Below are 18,641 nucleotides of genomic sequence, written 5' to 3'. Positions count from 1 at the left end.
GACTCCGCCCCAGCCCCAGCTCCCTGATCCCCTGCCTTTCTCACCCCAACCTCGGATCCCTGATGCCAACCTCAGATCCTCACAGCCCCCACTGATCGAGCCACACACATCTCATAGGAACCCTACAGAGACTCTCAGAAACCCAGACATCTATAGACGTCCCCATAGATGTCCGCAGACTACCCAAACACTGTCACAGAGATCCCGCAAAACCCTTTAAAAGAAGTGAGCCCTCTAGGCTCGTCCCCTCTGGGTTCAATGCAGACTCTTCCGGAGACCAGTGCTGTTGCCACGGAGATTCCTGGGCGTTCCGGTTGCCCTGGTAACGGATCCCTCCTCTCCCGGCCCGGGTTCCAGAGGTCTCAGTCAAGCTCCTCCCTCATCGGCCCCGGAACCCCTCGTCCCTCCCCCTCCCTCCCTCCCCCAGATCTGGCCAGAGTTCCTTTGGGTCCAATTTCCCTCCCCAAGTGGTAAACTTGAAGGCAAGGCCTCTTATTACATAGCAACTGCAGGGCGGGTCTCAACCAAGAGCCTTCCATCCCTCGCTAACAATTCCTCTTCCCAGCTTCAGAGGAGATCGTGACCTAAGGAAGGACTTGTAACAGCCAAGCCAAAGCCCAGAGGTATGTGGTTTCTCCAAAGGCTCCTCCTCCAAACACTCATCCCATTCCCCTCCTAACACCTTCTGCCCCTTCCCACCTCAGTCCAACCCCTTCCAATTCTCTTTTTCATCCTTACGCTCCACTTTTCTCCGCCCAGTTCCCTCTTCCCCTTCTTTTTCTCCTTCTTCTCCCATCGTCTGGTTCTCCACCTTCGAGTACCATTTTCCTCTTGCTGAATGTCTGGTCAGATTCCTATCATCCTACCTCTCTCCCTACTTCTTTTCCCAAACTTCCCCTTTGGAAAGACGCTAATGAATGTTAAGTGATGTGTTTAGATCTCTGAAGCATGGGGTAAAGTAGGGAGCACAGAAGGTTAAGGCTGGAATGCTTAGGCAGTGTCGCAAATAATGACAAGCCTTGAATGTTAGGGCCAAGAAATTTAGACTTAATCCTTAGGCTGAGACAATTGAGTGTTTTTAAGCAAAGGCATGCCGTTGTTAGGTTTACATTTTTAGAAAGATCTCCATCGAGTCATTAAGGAGGACTGACTTCTTCTGGACATCCTTCCAAGACAAATTTGTCACCCCACTCCACAGCATCCTGACCTTACCCCAGCACAACACCAACTCATCTGTATTGTCATTTTGGTTAACCTGGTCTCCTTCCCAGATTCTTTCAACTGAGTCTAGTGCTTAGCACAGTGCCTGGGTGAAAGTGTAAGACTGGGTTGTTTATAAAAGTATAAGTTACAAAAATCAATGAAAGAATGGCTAAGTGGATTAACATGCTGGAGGAGGTGGAGGGGTGAAGTTATACATAATCCAGGTAGAAAATGATGAGAACTTGAACAAAATTAGAGGGAAAAGAAAGAGAATGGATTTCGGGATTATTTAGAAGATAGGAAATATAGTCCTTGGTGCCTATTTGAAGATGAGGTTTGAGGGGAAAGGGTAAGACCAAAATAATTCACAGAGTTTAGCTTCCATGCCCTGTGGGACATCCATTTAGCAATGTCCAGCAAGCAGTTGGGCAAAGAGGTCTGAGCTGGAAATATGGATTTAGGAATCATCTGCATACCAGCTGGAAGCAACTGAAGCCTTGAACATGAGTGACATCATCAAGGGAGCGTGTATGTGGTCCCTAGACAAAACCAGACTGTGGTGAGGGCCCTGCCTAATACATCGTGGCATTGTCCTGCACTCTTAGGAGCAAAACCCCCCTTTGGCTTGGCATCCCAGTCCCTAGAACTCCACTGCCTGACCTCTATGGTCCTAAGGCCCAGGACCCTGCTCTTGGACTAGCCAAGTTGCTATGTTCAGGCTCCCTCCTGGGTCACAGTCCTCTGCTACCATCTACTGATGGGATTCTGACTGCTTCAGCCTTTCTATCTTTAAGTTCCAGCTTTCTCACAATCTGTAGCTGCATGTCACATGGGGTCTAGGCACACAGGTGAACCTCCTGGCACCATACCCTGATCCAAAGTTCATCTTGCTTTCCCCTTGTATCTCAGGTGCACTGAAAACCTCATTCTAATTCCCTAACCCCAGTCCCAACCTAATGAAGCCTATACCCTATTCTACCACTAGATGGAAGCAGACAAGGTCACAGAAGAGCCTCATACCACCATGGATGCGGCGGAGCACCCCTCTTCAAAGGACCCCTCTGCCGAGGAATCAAAGGAGCCCCCTATCCCTGAAACACCCTTTAAGCCCTCCATTTCTGAGACCCCTTTAGAGCCCCTTACCTCTGAAACCCTTTTGGAGCCTTCCATCTCTGAGACTCCCTTAGAGGCCCACACCTCTGAATCTCATATGGTGCTACCTGCTTCCGAGACCGCTTTAGAGACCCACGCCTCTGAAACCTCTTTGGAACCTTCCATGTCTGAGACCCCTTTAGAGGCCCGCACCTCTGAAACCCCTTTGCAACCTTCCATCTCTGTGACCCTTTTAGAGACCCACACCTCTGAATCTCATATGGTGCTACCTGCTTCCGAGGCCCCTTTAGAGACCCACGCCTCTGAAACCCCTTTGGAACCTTCCATCTCTGAGACCTCTTTAGAGGCCCACACCTCTGAAACCCCTTTGGAACCTTCCATCTCTGAGACCCCTTTAAAGACCCACACCTCTGAATCTCATATTGTTCCATCTACTTCCCAGGCTCCTTTAGAGACCTACACCTCTGAAAACCTTTTAGAGCCCTCCATCTCTGGGACTTCTTTAGGATACTCTGAGATCACTTTGGAAACCCCTATCCCTGGAACCCTGTTGGAGACTGACATCTTTGAGGTCCCAGAGAAACACCTTTCTTTTCATACCTCATCACAAGACCATGTCACTGTATCTTCCCCTGATACTCCGAAGGAAGACCTCTCGAAATATTCTCCCACTGAGGTCTCGTGGACAAGGAGATCCATCCAGAGCTCTGAGTCTGAGATCCTTCAAAAGCACTCCCTTTCAAGCCCTTCAGCCCCAGTCCACCTGGACATATCTGCAAAGGAAACAGAAGAGGAAGGAGAGGACAAGGAGCGGGTGGATGCCACTGACAGCACCGCACACACAGCTCAGCCTGGACAACAGCTGGGCAAGAAGAAGGGGAAGAAAGGAGTTAGCCGTAATTGTGCCTGCACTTTCCCCATTCTCATCACTGTCTTATACCTGCCCCAGGAGGAGGGGATTGGGTTATTTTTTTAATCTGGCCCCTTCTGTTAGTTTTAGGGCCTCCTCACTTCCCAGTGGTTACTCAGCTTCTCCCTTCCCAGATTACACAGTCCACCCAGTGGTCCCCACTAAGCAAGCAGAGCTCATGGAAGTGGCCAAGGCAATGCCCAGAGAGAAGTTTGGTGCTCCGGCAAATTATCTTTTCCAATGGGAGAAGAATGCAGCCCTGAATGCCATCCAGACAGGTGAGCCCAAAAAGCCCTTCAGAAGCCTGTGACAGACCCATGGCCATCGTCCAATACAAATGGATCAGGGAACCTGCCCTGATCAATGGATCGCTGTCCCTTGTGGAAATGGCAATGCTAACTGCCTATAATCTAGGAGGGGAGAAGATAGGTGGGCCAAAGTGGATGGCATGGGTACAGAAAAAAGTGGGGATATTCATATAAAGCCCAGGTAGGGATAGGTAGCTAAACTAAAATGGTTAAAAGAAAAAAAGAAGAAGAAAAAGGGCCATAGGCCAGCCGCACATCTAGGGCTCTGAGAGCCTGCACCAAACCGACCTTAAGGCAGAGATGGCCCAGGACCCTAGACAGTCCAGGAGACTTGTGGCTCTGACATAGCAAAAGGCCTTGGTCCCCTTGGTGGAATTCCATTAAGAGGTTGTCACCCTGTATGCCAGACCCATTATCATCTGGGTACCCAAAAGTTGTGAGTCTCTTCACCAAAGAAGAGAGTCATATCTTCAAGCCCTATTGATTCCAAGTCTCAGCCCAGAATTAGTACTCTTGCCAGCCCCACTAGTGGCATGCTGTGCTTATCCAAGCCTGCATGTAAAGGGTGTGCAGATGTACTGTGTAAACACGTGCCCTCCGGTGTGTGAGCATGTGTACCTGTGTTGCTGAACTTCGTGTCTATAGCGAATACCTTCAGAAGGAAGACCATCCTGACCTGCTTTGCAGATTCTGGGGCTCCTAGACTGAATTCAATAGATATCAGTGCATTTATTTTTGTCTTTCATACCTCCTTTCCCCTTATGATGGGAAGAGAGTTATGTTGAAACTAGGTGGGCCTAAGATATAAAGACAACTAGGCAATCCTATGTCCTTCTCCCCTCTCCATGCAATTTACTTTCCTCATTCTCATGCTGGGACCCTTCCCCCTCCACCCCTGGCCAAGAAAGTCACGTTGATCTCATTTGTTTCTCAGTCTCAATTCAGGCATTGAAATGGCTTCGTTTGCTTATTTTAACATCTTCTGTCACTCAGTCCCTGATTCTCTATCTCAGAACCTCCTGCCTCCTCCCCACTCTTCAAGGCCGCTATACTTCTTCACGTGGAACTTCTTCATTTTCCTGTTTAAATGGGCAGTTTTATATAGTAATTTAAGTGTCGTTCAATCCTGAAAAAGGTATTTAGGGTTCCCTCCTAATATTGGGGATCTTGAGTCCCTAGAGAACTAGTATGTGTGCTGTGTAGAGAAGGATCAGGTGTAAGCTTTTCTTTTATTTATTCAGCATTTATTGATCACCAACTATGTGCCAGGTATTGAGCTAGACGTGGAGGCAGTGGCTGGTGGGATGTCAAAAACAAAATCCCTCAAATAATTTATACTCTAATGAGAGACACCAATAAGTAAAAGGATAATTATAATTCATTCTAATAATTGCTATCATTGAGGTCATCCCACAGTGCTGCACGAGCAAAAAAAAGGGGGGGGGAGGCACCCAATCCTGGGGGCTCGGGGAATAAGACTTCTCAGCTGAAATATGAAAGATAAGTAAAAAGAGGTGGCCAGGTAAAAACTGGGATAGGGCGAGATATGACAGGGCAAGGCACCAGTAGGAAACTGCAAGAAATGTTGGACAGAGCTCAGCTCTGGAAGGGCAGAACTGTATAGGCATTTCTGTACAAAGCTCAAGAGTTGGGATTCTAACCTAAGGGCAGCTGAGAGTCACTAAAAGATTTTAAATGGGACAATAACATGAACAAATTTGTGTTTTTGAAAGACTGCTTTGGCAGTAGCGTAGACTGGAGAAAGACTGGACATAGGAAGACTACATTGGGCACTGGTAATAATCCAGGTAAGAAGTAGATGGGTGGAGGTGGAGAGAAATAGAACGTTCAAGAAATGTTAAAAAGGTAAAACTGACCTTTGGATCTTTGGATGTATAGGATAAGAGAGAAGGACATGCCTGGAATGACCTCTAGGTTTTGGTTTAGAGACTGATTGGATGATGGTGCCATTAATGAATGCCTAAAACAGAGTAGATGCATGACAGGTATGTGTTGGATGAACAGAGGACAAAGGATGATGGCCAGGTCTGAAAGGAATAACTGGCTATACCACATTTTAAGTGCTGGTGGAACATGCTGGTAAAAGAGTCTGGAGACAGCTGGCTATATGGGTTGGAAGCTCAGGAGGGAGGTCTGGACTGGAGACATCCTTCATGTAAAGATAGCTGTATGTTGTATGGAGATGTTCTAAGAAAAAGAGATGTTACCATGCAAATGTGATTATATGACCATGGAATCAACTGTGTTGTACCCTATCTGGTATTTTCAGAGTAAGCATCTGTGCCATAGACACCTTTGCCACAAATAGTGCACCACAAAATTAATTGACCATAAGGCAATTTGTCATAAATGATTAAAAAATTACTAATTGATAGTTTGGTTTGACAGTTTGTTGGTTTCATCAACTGGTTGACAGTTTGGTTTCATTTCTCCATTGACACAGTACTCCCATTTTTATATTATATAAATCTTAGCCTTCATAGTTGTCTACACAGTGACACAGAGTTTTGAACCCACTCACCTTCCCATACAATTCTGGAATGTCTATCTATGGACATGTGACAATCACCAAGAACGAACAGCAGTGTAGAAAGCTTTCACAACGCAATACAAAGCTCAGTTACAAATATGTATCTGAGTATTTGGAACTGATACCTCTCTTAATGAAGGAAGAAATTTTAGCAAAAAAAGAAAAAGTGTGATACCACACAAGGAGATGAATCAACAAGCAAAACAAAACAAAACAAAAACAAAAACCAAAAACGTATTAATACTATGAATGAAAGACTTTGAAGACAAGTGCTTAGGTACAATCCACAAAATAAAATCAGTTAATCGCACAGTATTGCCATGAATCTATTCTATACATTTTAAATTCATTTAAGATTTGAGGCGCCTGGGTGGCGCAGTCGTTAAGCATCTGCCTTCGCCTCAGGGCGTGATCCCAACCTTCTGGGATCAAGCCCCACATCAGGCTCCTCCGCTTAGGAGCCTGCTTCCCTCTCCCACTCCCCCTGCTTGTGTTCCCTCTCTCGCTGGCTGTCTCTGTCAAATAAATAAATAAAATCTTTAAAAGTAAACAAATAAATTCATTTAAAATTCAAATATTTTGCATTTTGCAATAAAGCCGTTTTAAATTTTGATATTCATTTTCCATTTTTCGTTATGTCTTTTTTTTTCTTTAAGATTTCATTTATTTATTTAACAGAGAGAGAGGGAACACAAGCAGGGGGAGTGGGAGAGGAAGAAGCAGGCTTCTAGCAGAGGAGCCTGATGTGGGACTCGATCCCATAACACCGGGATCACGCCCTGAGCCGAAGGCAGACGCTTAACGACTGAGCCACCCAGGCGCCCCCCTTACGTCCTTTTTAATGAGTGTCCTTTTATTTTTCGTAATTTTATGTGGCAAAATTGCCTATGGCCAACTAATCATGCAGTGAAAGTGTTTGCCGCAAAAATGCTTGGGGCAAAGATTCTTAAGGCAAAACTCTGTAGAATCACCTTATACAGAATCAAAATGGCACCCCAGATGATGTCTCCTCCCCCTGCCGGTTCTTGTCCTCTTATAACAGGAAGAGTGTTTGGAATCAGAGCAGAGAAGAGGGTCCCACTCAGGACTACATGGCCTGATGTCAATTGTCCCACTTTAAGAGCACTGACACCTATAATGGAGTCCGAGGTATAGTTACTAGTCTCTGTTTAAACTTTCATCTTCATCTGAGAATTGGACACTGACTCCCATATCAGTGCTTGGACTTGACTCTCCCGGGCCGTCAGGCGGGACCTTGATCTATGGACACTGACCCTCTTTCACCTCCACACCTCATCTGCTCAGCCTGTCCTGCTGCTCTGGACAGAGTTCAGAATTCCTCTAGCGGAATCCTGGCCCCCACTCACCTCCATTGTGACTCTGCCTACACCCTGCCCCTTTGACCAAGACTCACTGGTGTAATGGAGCACTGGCACCACAGGCTGTCAGTATCCAGACAGAAGTAGCAAAGCCAAAGCCACATCTGGACAGGCTTTAGACCCTGAAAGACCATGGGTAAGGCAAGAAAACCTAGACTGACAATTAGGCACAGAATTGTGAATTGTGGTCCTGGCCAGAGTCAAAGGCCAAGAGGACACTAACTTCAGGGCTGTGCCTGGAATACTGGGTCTCTCTTCCCTCCTGAAGGAATTGCCTCCTTCATTTAGTCAGTCAAGGAGTCTGTGCTCTCTGGGCACCTATTTTGGGCCAGGCCCTAAGCGAGGACTAGAGATAGAGGTGAAAAGACAGACCCTTCCTTGGAGGAACTTACAGTTTAAGAGGAACACAAGTGAAAAGTCCATTCTGATGCATTGTACTGTGATAGGTGTAGCACAAGGAGTCAAAGAAAGAGAAGGGGCCCCAAGACAGACAGAAGTTCAGGGACAACTTTTTGGTGGAGGTGACACTTCATTGTAGCCTTTAAACGGGAATGAGTACTACGGCTGAAGGTCCCACTCCATGAGGACCCATCCGGGATTCTTGCCTAGAAGTTGGAGTACTCTCAGGTCTCCTGAAGGGTGAGAAAATCTGAGTGGGATGTGCTCTCTGGTTCTCTTCCCACATTTACATGGCTCCATCCTTGCCTTGTAGTAAGGCTGACCATGAAGCCAGTTTCAGATCCCACTGATGAGATCCCAGGCTCTCAAGGGTTGTGGCATCTCACTGGTGCCTGGTCTCAGGGATACTTCTTAGCCTCATAAGCCTCACAAGCTTCGATTTCTTGATCTTGACCACTCATGACTTCTGGCCTACCTCTTTCTCCTGATTCTTACAGAACCATAGACAGTCCTTCTCAAGTTCATAGATAGCGTTAGTTTAGTAACACCAGGAACACAGAAAGGAAATGGGAAGGTGCAAACCTTGAAAAGTGATGAAAGCCCTCCTCCTGGTCCCAGAGCCGCCCAACCTCCTCCTCTTCCGCCTCTGGTCCCTTCAACAACCTTGCTTCTTAGGTGCCAGTCCTCGCCATCTCTTCTACACCTGGCCAATCACCTTCCCTTCCCTCACCTTAGACACTTCAAGGAAACAAAACAAAGTTGGGCTCTAATGTGGGAAGGGGAGGAAATGGGAATCTTCACAGTCACAGAGAACTTGGCAAGATTCGTGTTCATCTTCAAACAAAATTTCATTTATAATCTTGAAGACTGTCTTCACTCATTTCTGACAGGCTAACAGAGACAGAATGGATCCTGGGGTGGGAAAGGAACTGAAACTTGTAGAACACTGAGAAAACCTGGTGGGGGTGGGGGGGGAGTCTAAAGGGGTGGGGATGAGAACTCATGGGTGGAGGTGAATACTCCTAGGGGGAGAGGTGAGAACGCCTTGGGCAAGAGCCTTAGGCTATTTTTCCTTCTCACTTTTCCTTGTTAATCCCTCCACACTCAGGTCTCTACATTGGCTGGCGCTGCCCGCATTATCTATGGGACTGTTTCCGGATTGGAGATGAGTCTAAATGCTTTTGTGGACACTTGTTGAAAGAGCACCAGATCATCTCAGGTCGGGAGAACTGACCAGCCCCTGTGAGGGGGTAGGAATAACTATAGTCTGGCCATATGAGAGAAAGTGTGGGTGCTGGTATGGGGGAGGGGGTTGGCACAGGAAGGCCAGGCCCTGTTAGGTGCCAGTATAATCCTACCATCCATCCCCATTCCCATAGACATATCCGTGCCCTGCAATGTGGGTCAGTGCCGCTGCCTCATGTTCTGCTTTATCCCATCACGCCCAGAGGAGGTGGGTGAGTTCTGGCTCAAAAGACGAGCTACCTTTGACCCCAAGGCCTGGAGGGCCCAATGTCGGTGCAAACACAGCCATGAAGACCATGCAGCTACTGGGTCCCATCCCTGCAGGGTGAAAGGTAATTTCTAGGGTGAGGGGAGTACAGGGGTGGGCATGGGTACGATGCAAATAGTTTGGGGATAAGGATAGGGGGATTGGTAGAAGAAAATCGGGTTTGTGGTTGGTATGGAAGAGATGAGAAAATCGTCAGCCCATGGGGAAGCCCCAATTCCCTATACTTGTCTTGGCTTCCTCCTTGCCCTAGGCTGTTGCTGCAACTGCTTTGAGTCTAATTTCCTCTGTGCAGCCTGTGACAGGCGCTGGGAGGAACATGAGACTTTCTTTGAGACTGAGGAGACCCGGCGACGAGGAGGGAGGCCTCATGGTGAGGGGGCCGCCTAGAACGGGGGAGGGGGTCATAGTCAGAAGGCCGAGCAGGAAGGTATTCCCACCCTCGACCATCCCATCCAGGACTACCTCACCCTCTCACCCGCTGCACCCCATACTTGCACTGGTTTCCACCCCAGGAGCAGACTATGTGCCTTTTGCAGAGATGCCTACCCTCCGAGAAGCCATTGTCAGCAACTCTGACTCTGAGGCTCTACAGAAGCAGGGGCCCTCTGGCTGTCCTGGCTCCCACCCCAGACCCCCTGGGCCTCCTGGCCCACAAAGCCTCTGGCCTGACCCTATGTCTGACACCTATACCTGACCCTTTCACCTCTGCTTTTCCCTCCTCCAGGGACAGACACTGTCAACACCTGGCACAGGCCTCTTTGAACCTGGCTCAAATCAGCAATAAAAGGGAAGCCACTGGAATCTGGTCTGGTTCTGTATGGGGCAGATAGATCCCAGCCCAGGGAGAGACAACCTAGGACCTTAGAGTTGGCATCTAATGGGGGCAAAAAGAGAGTACCACATATGAGACAGGCTGGATCAAGCCACCTGCCTCCACCAAACCCACATTTTGAGATGCTAGCTCTGGCATCAGCAGGACAGAGTGGCTTCAAGGAAGCCAAGGAGGGAGGGGGTTCCTGGAAGATAGAGTGAACACTGATGTTAGATGCAGCTGGGGACCCCAGTAATAAAGACTGAAAAACGCCCATTGGATTTTATAATTAGGTCTTTGGGCACTTCAGATAATGTAGTTTCAGTGGTGCAGTAGAGGCAGAAACCAAACAGCAGTAAGTTTGAAAGAGTTTCTTTAGGACGCTTGGAGGAAAAGAGCAGGAGAGAAGTCAGACAATATCAAGAGGGAGTTGTGGAGGAAAGGAAGCATTTTTTAGGAGGGAAAAGGGGGAGGAACCAGTAGAGAAAAAGATCTTGAAGGATGCAGAAGAGAGAGAGAGAGAGATGCTTGGTAAGACAAGATCCCAGAGATGGAGGGAGGGAATGAGGTCAGAGCAGAGGTGAAGGGATTTGCTCTGGAGAGGAGAAACACCACCTCCTAAGACCAAGAGGAAGGAAGAAAGAAAATGATGGGACTTCACTGAGCTGCAGGAGGCAGGATCTTGTGGAAGTTCCCCTGTGAAGTAGGAGACAAGGTCAGCTGCTGCTTGTGAAGTAAAGGGGTAAGAGTCGGGAGTAGGAGACAGGAAGAGAGAGGAGAAGTTTGGGAAGGCTAATGTGGGGAATCACAGAAAAACCTGATCGGTAGGTAGTTGAAGATTCAGGTACAGCTGGAGGCAGGAACCTAAACAGGAAGAGAAACACAATAGTTAGACTGATGGTTGATGATGGGAGGGTGCCAGGGAGGAGAATGTCAGGAAAATAAAGCAAAAAGAAGGCTTGAGAATGTGGAGAGAGCTGACCATACAAAAGGAAAGAAAGTAAAGCCAGGAAGCAACTGACAAATTGTAAAAAAAACAAAAACAAACAAACAAACAAAAACAGTTAAAGGAACAGAAGTCTCTAATGAGGTCCAGTAGCCGATGTAGTGGTGGGGCTCAGTACTGGAGACAGTGGTCAGAACCTACAGAGAGCTGCAGCTCTCAGATGAGGGCAGCTGCCAAGGATCACAAGAATGTGGAGTAAAGAACTGTGGGCAAGGGGCCGAAATCAGTGACTATGGCCAAAATCAGTGAATCATAATTATTTTTATGAGGAGTAGGAAATTCTGGCACTAATGGGCTCTGTGATCCTAGGCAAGTCACTCTCTGGGCCTCAGTTTCTGACTCTATAAAAGAATAATCTCTGTACTACCTGCTCTCCCTGAAAACCCACAGAAAAAAACCAGTTTCAAAGTGCTTTGTCGTCGTCTACCGTGCTTGGCTGGTTTCCTTCCTCTTCCTAGATCCCAGCTCTTCTTATCTCTTGAGCTTCTCCAGAGCAGTTCTGTGGGCTGCTGCGGTCTCAGAGGCACCACAAAGAACTACATGTATCCTCTAGGGGACAGAAAAGGCCAGTCTACATTTCCCCACATTTGGGGGAAGCTGTCTATACTTCCAAAGGAAGGGATGCAATCTGGACTGTTAGAACTCCTAGGGGAAATCACAGGGTCAAATATCTCCCCTTTCGAGGAAAAAAGGACTTTCTAACAATAATATGGGTATAGCAAAGATTGTTACTATCTTTGGAAGTAAAGAGCTGTTCTTGACGGTGATATGCAATTAGAGCCCTAATGACCATTCACTAAAACTAATTCAATAGTCAATAAAGGAATGGTTACTGTGATAAACTCATTCAAATAAATAATATATAGAGGGTGCCTGGGTGGCTTAGTCAGTTGGGCATCTGCCTTGGGCTCAGGTCACCATCTCCAGGTCCTGGGATAGAGCCCCGCATGGCATCGGGCTTCCTGCTCAGCAGGGATCCTGCTTCTCCGGCACTCTCTCTCTCTCTCTCCCTCTGCCCCACCCACCACTCATTCTCTCTCAAATAAATAAAATCTTAAAAATAAATAAATACATAAAATGCAAACATTACAAAGTATATTTACATAGACTATGTAATAATATGGAAAATTGATTGTAAGGGGCAGAATATGTATGCAATACATATGTATTACATATTATGAAAGCAAATGAAACACCAAATGTTATTCATTCCACAATCATTGAGCACCTATATATGTCAAGGACATGTGCTTAAAAAAAAAAAATCCTAAAGATACAGTGGTGGCTTTCGTCCTAAGTGTTAAACGTCATACTAAAACTTAACTGTGTGAATATATTAGCATTTTGTGACCCCTGTTCCCTTCTGTCAAAAATATATATTCCGGGGGCGCCTGGGTGGCACAGCGGTTAAGCGTCTGCCTTCGGCTCAGGGCGTGATCCCGGCGTTGTGGGATCGAGCCCCACATCAGGCTCTTCTGCTATGAGCCTNCACGGCTAACTGTATCACACACCATTTCAGATTAGGAAAGAACACTGGATACCTATTACTTTGCTTATTAGTCGTGTGGCAAAGACAAGACACTCACGCCGCACCCTCTTTTAAAAAGAAAAAAAAAAAAAGGAAAAAAGTACCCTGAAAACAAATTGCAGAATTTTCAATCTTGGAGTATGTGCACAAGAACATAAACTAAGGAGGAACTGCCCTTAGATGAGTAAGTTAAAAATCTCTGAAATGCTCAAGGGGTTGAAATGCCCTTGTAGGGAAGACGTTGGGTCTATCTATTCCACCAGTTAAAGAAAGGACCCCGTCCCAGTTCACCCTCAGCCCCACCCGCCTGGCGCCCCCCGCCCCCCATCTGTGGCCGCGGCCTCCAGGGGTTGCGGTGGTTCCCGGAGCCGGCCAGCGCCGAGCGCCCTCAGAACCCGCCCCGCTCCTGGCCAATGCCGGGAGAGGGCTACGACCTTAGGGGCTCGGTGCCACTCCAGTGTGGTGCCGCAGAGCCAATTAGAGGAAATTCCCACCTCTGGGTCTCCTAATTCTTCCAATGGAGTGAAACTCTTGGCGAAACTACTTGGGGGCCCAGTGGCCCAATGGCGAAGGAATCTTCGCTCTGACCAGAAATCGAAGCCAATGGAGTGGAACACTCGCCCTCCAGCTGGCAGAAGAAGCCAATGGGATGAAAAGATTCCACCTCAGGGGTGGTGGCGGAGCCAGTGGAGTGAATGGCGCCACCCTCTGGGCTAAAGGGCAGCAAGCGGGGCCAGGAGCGCGACCAATGGGATGGTAGGGCTCGCTCGCGGCCGCCGGCGGAGCCAATGGTTGCCGCTCGCCGGCTCCGTGGCAGCCCCACGTCGGGCTGGCGGCGGGGCCGGCGTACCGGCCTGGGTAGAGGTTCGGCGGCTGAGGGCAAGATGGCGGCAGCTCTGGTCTTGGCTGCCGGGCTGCGCGTGGCGCGCAGGGCGGTGGTGGTGGCCGGGCCGCGGGGGGCACAGGTGAGAAGCCGCCGTGGGCGCACGGAGGGCTCCCGCGGGCTCTGCCGCCCTGCCGGGCCGGGGGTCGACGTTCCTCCCCCAGGCGTGCGCGGCCCTGCGGCCTTGCGGGGTCGGAGCCGGGCAGGGAATGCCGCCCCTCCCGAGGTGCGAGCTCCGGAGCTGTGCGGTGAGGGTGGGCTGGTGGGCGCCGAGGTCGCGACAGGGTCAGTGCGTTGGCTGCTGCCTTCTAAGCCTACCTGAAGCCCAGCTGACCGAACGCCTCCTCCGGGCAGCCTCCTCAGCGCCCCCTGCAGGAAGTGAGGTCTGTCTTCTCGGAGACAGTCAGTTGCCCCTGTCAGGCCCCTGGCCTTCTGAGCACGTGTTAAACTCTCATCTTCCCCACTTGCCAGAGGGGTCAGGTTCGTCCCAACTCTTTCTCCCACAATGTGACAGCACTGACTTCAGCGTTCCCTGAGCCCCTGGGAAACTGGGGCTTCCCTACCCACAATCCCCTGGGGCTGGGGAGCTGATTTCACTTAATTCTTCCCTTCACAGATTTAAGGGACTGGAGTTAAAATTCACAGTAAGAGGTCAGATGTGACACCTAGACGTGCTTGTGTCAAACAAGGCAATTTTATGAAAACCTGAAAAAATGGGTAACACAGCTTAAAGATCGGGCAACAATGGAAATAAGTGGAAACTTAGTAACGAGATAGGAATAAGTGGAAAGAGCTCCAAATGTCTCAAAGGTGATACAAACCACTCCCTTTATTTTATATTTGAAGCCAAGAGAAGGGATTTATCTAAGGTAATTCGGTGGTAAAAGAGGAACTGGGACTTAAGTTTCCAGTTCTCATCCTATGTCCTTTCCTCTGTACAGTAACTAAATTTACTAGACACATTACGAACAGGAATCAGTTGCACTGCTGAATCCTGCATTGTAATACAGCCTTGATCTAACCAAGCTCAGCACTATCTGACTGTACTCTCTGCTGGTGATGCTCTGAAATCGAGGAGCTTTTCTTTTGGATAGGAACCACTAATAGGTTCTTAGAAGGATGAAGTTAATGACTAATGGAGCCCAGCTTCTGCCAGCCCCGACTCACTATATGGGAGAGGTACTGTCGGCTCCCTCCCTTGAGTATGCCTGACCCACCTTCAGGTCCGAGGAGCTACAGGTGTGACTGACGGAAATGAAGTGGCCAAGGCCCAGCAGACAGCTCCTAGGGGAGCAGCCCCAACTATCTTCTCCCGGATTCTGGATCGAAGCCTCCCAGCTGACATTCTATATGAGGACCAGCAGGTGGGGTGCCCTTAGAACTCGTCCCCTTAGGAACTTCTGAGATACCATCAGTCTGTTGAAGTAACATGGTGGCCTCTGGCCTGTCAATACTCCTAGTGTCTCGTATTCCGTGATGTGGCCCCTCAAGCTCCTGTGCACTTCCTGGTCATTCCTAAGAAGCCCATTCCTCGGATTAGCCAGGCTGAAGAAGAGGACCAACAGGTGGGAAGAGTAGGGTGAGGGTTCAGCTTCGGTGGGGAAACCCTGTACACGGCTAGAGGTTTTGCTCCCTGTGAATGAAGCCACCTGTCTCCCTCCCCTTTCCCTGTAGCTTCTAGGACACCTTCTACTTGTGGCCAAAAAGACAGCAAAGGCTGAGGGCCTGGGAGATGGATACCGACTTGGTGAGTGACTTTTGGCCCTTGAGCCCCTCATTGATAAATTCTCAAACCTACGCCTCAGTATGATCTTTAATCTTTGACCTTTTCCATGATCCTGACCTCCTAACCCCAAGCTCTATTTCAGTGATCAATGATGGGAAGCTGGGTGCACAGTCTGTGTATCATCTGCACATTCATGTGCTTGGGGGCCGACAGCTCCAGTGGCCTCCAGGTTGAACCTACCAACTGACCAAGAACCCCAGACCTGGCTGCTTGGAGGGTGGGGGGAAAGAGACCCTATGATGCTAATAAACTTGCTCTCCCTCAATTTTGGATCACTGTCTTAAATATATGAAGATACCACAAATAGGAAAGAAAACTGATTAAACATAGTGATCTCCCTTGACTATGGTCTGAGCGAGAGACATTAAGGAGGCCCATCCTGTAATTAAAGAGGCATTTGCTTATAGATCTGTGAGTCCTCATGACTAATGGTCCACCTAAATCAAGCTTCTGGAAAAGTAGCTGTAGCAATAAGCCTGTGTGAGTAGGAAGAGACTGAAACCCAGGAGTGAGACTTGCTCAGTCCTGGCTCTCATTCAGATGCCAAGCCAAGTTCTAAGGGGATCTGAGAGGAGGATAGTCAATGTGAGGGCCTTTTACCGAAGGAGAAGTAATCACACCAAAAAACGCTGCTACCCTTTGACTGATCCCCATGTCTCACCATTTTGCTTTTGAGTTGTTTGATGTATTTTCAACCTTAAACATTTTAAAAAGACTCCCTCCCTTTGAGAATGAACTAAGGGGAAGTTACTGTTGCCCCTACACAAGCGCACCAAGTATGCTTTAGTCTGATACCCCAGTTCTGTGCCTGTATCCAACACAAAGAACCACCTTAGAAAGCCTCAAAAGAATCATGCTTAAGTGTAGAAGGCAGGGCCTTACGCCAGCGGAACCTTTAAACCTGGCCTGAGGCGGAACGGAGTCTGAAAGGAAAGCAAACTCCCCAGACCGCGGCAGGTTGAAGACTTCCGCCCCGCAGAGAATTTGCCTCCACCCCCACCCAACACTTCCGCCCCACTCTGGTACTGCGCAGTCTCCGGGAATTATTTGCCGTCTCTATGGCAACCCGGTAGCTGGTGCCTGAAGATGGGGACCCCTGAGTCTACCAAGGGATCGCGGTCTCGGTGAGAGCCGTAGCTTTGGCTGCAGGTGTAAGGGGACGAGAAAGGTTAGCGGACTTACAGTGCTGCGCCTTTGACAACTTTGACGCATTCGCTTTCTTTTAGATCTTTGGACACACAGCCTGACGCTGGAGGGCCCAGGTCTACTTCAGAAGAGTTTCCTTCCTGTGGCCGTCCTAGGTCGGCGCTGGCAGCCGCAACTACTGCAGCTGCAGCGGCTCCCACCGCCAAAACCGATGCATTATCTACGAAGACCCTAGCGCGCTACTCTGAGCCCAGCGTTCTCATGGACCGCTCCTCTGACAGCCTTCCTGGGGAGCCCTGCCCTGGAGCCAGCTTTACCCACAAGACAGGCCATAGGACACTTGACTTTGAGCCCGTCCATGTTTCCTGTTTCACTCAGGATCCCTGTACTACAAATGACCTTAGCTCTAGTCCTGGCCCTGTTCCTGGCTCCGGTTCTGGCTCTGGCCATGGCTCTGACCCTGACTGTGACTCTGGTCAAGGCACTGGCCCTGCCACTGACTCTGGACCTAGTCCAGACGGTGGCCATGACCCTGAGCTCAGCCCCTACCATCTCCCAAGCTTCAGAAACCTTGGGACAGAGCTAGTCCCAAATTATGCCTCCTGGAATCACTGCTGCCACTGGGAACCTCGGAAACAACCCTGGAAATTTTTGCAAGTCTCAGAACTTGGTGCCCGAGGGCAATGGAAGACCCCCCAGCCTGAAGGGAAGTGTAGGGTTCTCAATGAAACACTGCCACGGGGCCACTGCCTTCTCTACAACTGGAAGGAGGAGGTATTAAGGTTTTGACCTCCCTTTTCCTGAAGACTGCCCCCCATTTCCTGGGGGAGGCAGTAGTTTATGATGAGGGTGGGTACCATAAAGGATATCATGGTTACTCAACTTGGGGCCCACAGAGAGCCACCAACCACCTGGATCAAGTCCCAAGCATGCAGGATGGCTCTGAGAGTTTCTTCTTCCGACATGGACACCAGGGACTGCTGACCCTGCAGCTACAGTCACCCATGTCCTTCAGCACCACCCAGAAAGACTCATACCAGCCCTCACAAAACTACTATCAGCCAATTCGAGGTGGGAAGCATAAGAGAAGGGGCCAGCATGAGCCCATTAGAGAAAAGAGAGAGGAAGGAATTACTAGTAGGACTATGGATTGTCCAGTGGGTATAAGGGTAAAACCCCATGATTTTCCTTCCTTTTCTCACATTTGTTTGTTCTGAGCCTGCTTCTTAACCAGACTCCTCCACTCTCTCCATTCCCTGCCCTCCCACAGGAAAGCGTGAAGCCATGCTGGAGATGTTCCTGCACCATCAGATCTGGTGAGAGACTGGGGGAAGGGTAGAGGGGAGGGGGAAGACAAAAATCTGGGAAGAATGGCTGACACCCCCCAGGACTGTATAGTAAAGAGGTGCAGGCAGAGCAGGAACCCACAAGGAAGCACTCTGAGGTCGAGTCTGTGACACACCATGACTACCGAAAGGAGCTGGTACACGCTGGGCCTCCTGCCCCAACCAAGGTGAGAGGTTATCCCCTCCCACTTGTACAGCTGGACTCTAATGGGCTGTAGGAAAGTAGCAGAGGTTAAGAGAGGGAGGTTCAAACCAAGAGTTTTTCCGGCTTCCTCCCTTACAGCCTCACGACTACCGTCAGGAGCAGCCTGAAACCTTCTGGATACAGAGGGCACCACAGCTACCGGTGTGTGAGGGTGTTGGGAGTGGGGGAGGAGGAGGGGAAGAGGGTGTTCTGTTCCACCTTGGCGCAGAGCAGGATCTGTCCTCATCCTGGCCCTCCTCCAGGGTGTCAGTAACATCAAGACACTGGACACGCCATTCCGGAAGAACTGCAGTTTCTCAACCCCAGTGCCTTTGTCTCTGGGGCAGCCTTTGCCCTATGAACCTGAGGATTATTCCCACCAACTGGGAGAAATATCTTCCCTTGCCTGTCAGGGAGAACAGGGTGGTGAAATGCATAGAACTACTATCTAAGGGTTGAGGAGAGAAGAGGGATGTGGGATACGGAATCTATTTCCGTCTGTACTGGAGAGGTGGGAAGGAAGTAAATTCTGTCTGTACTTGGCGAAGGGGCTTTCCATAAAGGGTTCTCTCTCA

At 49.2% G+C, this 18,641-nt stretch overlaps 3 protein-coding genes across 7 annotated transcripts; all 3 read left to right on the top strand.

The window, feature by feature from the left end:
* Positions 1 to 8: 8 nt before the first annotated feature.
* On the top strand, positions 9 to 10,651 carry FAM221B (family with sequence similarity 221 member B). 4 transcript variants are annotated; one of them, XM_019799327.2, is made up of 8 exons: positions 9 to 322; positions 566 to 623; positions 2,189 to 3,212; positions 3,361 to 3,504; positions 8,972 to 9,082; positions 9,243 to 9,440; positions 9,627 to 9,746; positions 10,101 to 10,651. In XM_019799327.2, the coding sequence occupies exons 3-8, from the start codon at positions 2,189 to 2,191 to the stop codon at positions 10,136 to 10,138; spliced, it is 1,635 nt and encodes a 544-aa protein (XP_019654886.2). In that variant the 5' UTR covers positions 9 to 322; positions 566 to 623; the 3' UTR covers positions 10,139 to 10,651. The 4 variants fall into 4 exon arrangements, with proteins under 4 accessions (XP_019654886.2, XP_034519996.1, XP_019654887.2 ...); XM_019799328.2 differs by lacking the exon at positions 9 to 322 and having other exon boundaries at positions 380 to 623; positions 9,312 to 9,440; XM_002918885.4 differs by lacking the exon at positions 9 to 322 and having other exon boundaries at positions 380 to 623.
* Positions 10,652 to 13,556: 2,905 nt separating this feature from the next.
* On the top strand, positions 13,557 to 15,655 carry HINT2 (histidine triad nucleotide binding protein 2). The gene is made up of 5 exons (XM_034664102.1): positions 13,557 to 13,686; positions 14,828 to 14,968; positions 15,065 to 15,169; positions 15,279 to 15,351; positions 15,473 to 15,655. Exons 1-5 carry the CDS (start codon positions 13,606 to 13,608, stop codon positions 15,562 to 15,564), a joined length of 492 nt encoding a protein of 163 aa, XP_034519993.1. The 5' UTR covers positions 13,557 to 13,605; the 3' UTR covers positions 15,565 to 15,655.
* Positions 15,108 to 18,638, top strand: SPAG8 (sperm associated antigen 8). Of its 2 annotated transcripts, XM_034664101.1 has the most exons (8): positions 15,108 to 15,169; positions 15,279 to 15,351; positions 16,617 to 17,310; positions 17,433 to 17,607; positions 17,807 to 17,852; positions 17,935 to 18,049; positions 18,166 to 18,228; positions 18,330 to 18,638. In XM_034664101.1, exons 3-8 carry the CDS (start codon positions 16,798 to 16,800, stop codon positions 18,516 to 18,518), a joined length of 1,101 nt encoding a protein of 366 aa, XP_034519992.1. In that variant the 5' UTR covers positions 15,108 to 15,169; positions 15,279 to 15,351; positions 16,617 to 16,797; the 3' UTR covers positions 18,519 to 18,638. The 2 variants fall into 2 exon arrangements, with proteins under 2 accessions (XP_034519992.1, XP_002918947.2); XM_002918901.4 differs by lacking the exons at positions 15,108 to 15,169; positions 15,279 to 15,351 and adding an exon at positions 15,812 to 16,514.
* Positions 18,639 to 18,641: the final 3 nt, after the last annotated feature.

Source organism: Ailuropoda melanoleuca, chromosome 7 (assembly GCF_002007445.2).
Source record: "Ailuropoda melanoleuca isolate Jingjing chromosome 7, ASM200744v2, whole genome shotgun sequence".
NCBI classification, from domain to species: domain Eukaryota; kingdom Metazoa; phylum Chordata; class Mammalia; order Carnivora; family Ursidae; genus Ailuropoda; species Ailuropoda melanoleuca.
Note: the sequence above shows the minus strand (reverse complement) of the source record. Positions and strands in the feature narration are given on the sequence as shown.